Source organism: Panthera uncia, chromosome C2 (genome assembly GCF_023721935.1).
Source record: "Panthera uncia isolate 11264 chromosome C2, Puncia_PCG_1.0, whole genome shotgun sequence".
Taxonomy (NCBI): domain Eukaryota; kingdom Metazoa; phylum Chordata; class Mammalia; order Carnivora; family Felidae; genus Panthera; species Panthera uncia.
In genome coordinates, this window is record NC_064810.1 from 45419306 (window position 1) to 45420738 (window position 1433).

Genomic DNA, 1433 nt, shown 5'->3' on the forward strand with positions numbered 1-1433 from the left:
CCTTTTCCACTGTAAGAATTCTCCTTGGAATTATAAAAATATTCTTGGGAATCCAGAGTTTCAGAGTTGAGGTTATAAAGCTGACATTTTAGAGGAAGGAATATCCCCTAGAGATTTGTGTGCCTGTGTCCAGAGATAGTAATGGAAGTTTGCAGAAGCTCCTCTCTTTGTTGTAAAAATTAAAATGTGAAAGGAAAATTAGACACACTCTAATTAGAATTTTATGTCTCCAGAATTCCTATCTCAACAGAGAAGGCGGATATGATTGAGGATAACCACTCCTTGACAACTGAGTTTATCCTCATAGGATTTACAGATCACCCAGAATTGAAGAGCCTACTCTTTGTGGTGTTTCTTACTATCTATCTGATCACTATGGTGGGGAATCTTGGCCTGGTGGCATTGATTTTTACAGAGTGTCGTCTTCACACACCAATGTACATCTTTCTGGGCAACCTAGCTCTAATGGATTCCTGTTGTTCTTGTGCCATTACCCCAAAGATGTTAGAGAACTTCTTTTCTAAGGACAGAATGATTTCCCTTTATGAATGCATGGCACAATTTTATTTTCTCTGCCTTGCTGAAACTACAGACTGCTTTCTTTTGGCAGCAATGGCCTACGACCGCTATGTGGCCATTTGCAGCCCACTACAGTATCACACCATGATGTCAAAGAAACTCTGCATTCAGATGACCACAGGGGCCTACATAGCTGGAAACTTGCATTCTTTGATTCATATAGGGTTTCTCTTTAGGTTAACTTTCTGTGGGTCTCATCAAATTAATCACTTTTTTTGTGATGTTCTTCCATTATACAGACTGTCTTGTGTTGACCCTTCTATCAATGAATTGATGATATTTATCTTTTCAGGGTCAATTCAAGTCTTCTCTATTATCATAGTTATAATCTCTTATCTCTGCATCCTCTTCACGATTTTCAAAATGAAGTCCAAAGAAGGAAGAGGCAAAGCTTTATCTACTTGTGCATCCCACTTTCTCTCTGTCTCAATATTCTATGGTTCTCTTCTTTTTGTGTACATTCGACCAAATTCAGTTAAAGAAGAGGATAAAGATATACCTGTTGCTATTTTTTATACTCTAGTAATTCCTTTATTAAACCCCTTTATCTATAGTCTAAGAAATAAGGAAGTATTAAATGTTATGAAAAAAATTATGAAGAAAGTTTTATAACATTCTGAAAAAAATTTCATCCCCTGTGGAAAATTAACTTAAATTTGATAAAATGTTTTCCAAAATATGGAATATTGAGAAAGTAGAAAATGATCACTTTGTATATAAAATATTAAATTACTAAAACATGATAGTGTATAAGTCAAATAAATAAGTTCAGCAAGGAGAATTTCTGCTACAATGTATTTTGAAATCTAAGCGACTAGCTCCCAGCAGGAATGAACTAAATAATTATTCTTGAG

General features: G+C 35.0%; 1 protein-coding gene across 1 annotated transcript; it reads left to right on the forward strand.

The window, feature by feature from the left end:
* The first annotated feature begins 261 nt into the window (after window positions 1–261).
* Window positions 262–1191, forward strand: LOC125920873 (olfactory receptor 5K1-like). The gene has a single exon (XM_049628058.1). The coding sequence runs from the start codon at window positions 262–264 to the stop codon at window positions 1189–1191; it is 930 nt and encodes a 309-aa protein (XP_049484015.1).
* The last annotated feature ends 242 nt before the right edge of the window (window positions 1192–1433 follow it).

Coding starts and splice junctions, on each gene's coding strand:
- LOC125920873 (XM_049628058.1), top strand. CDS start 262: ATGATTGAGGATAACCACTCCTTGACAACTGAGTTTATCCTCATAGGA.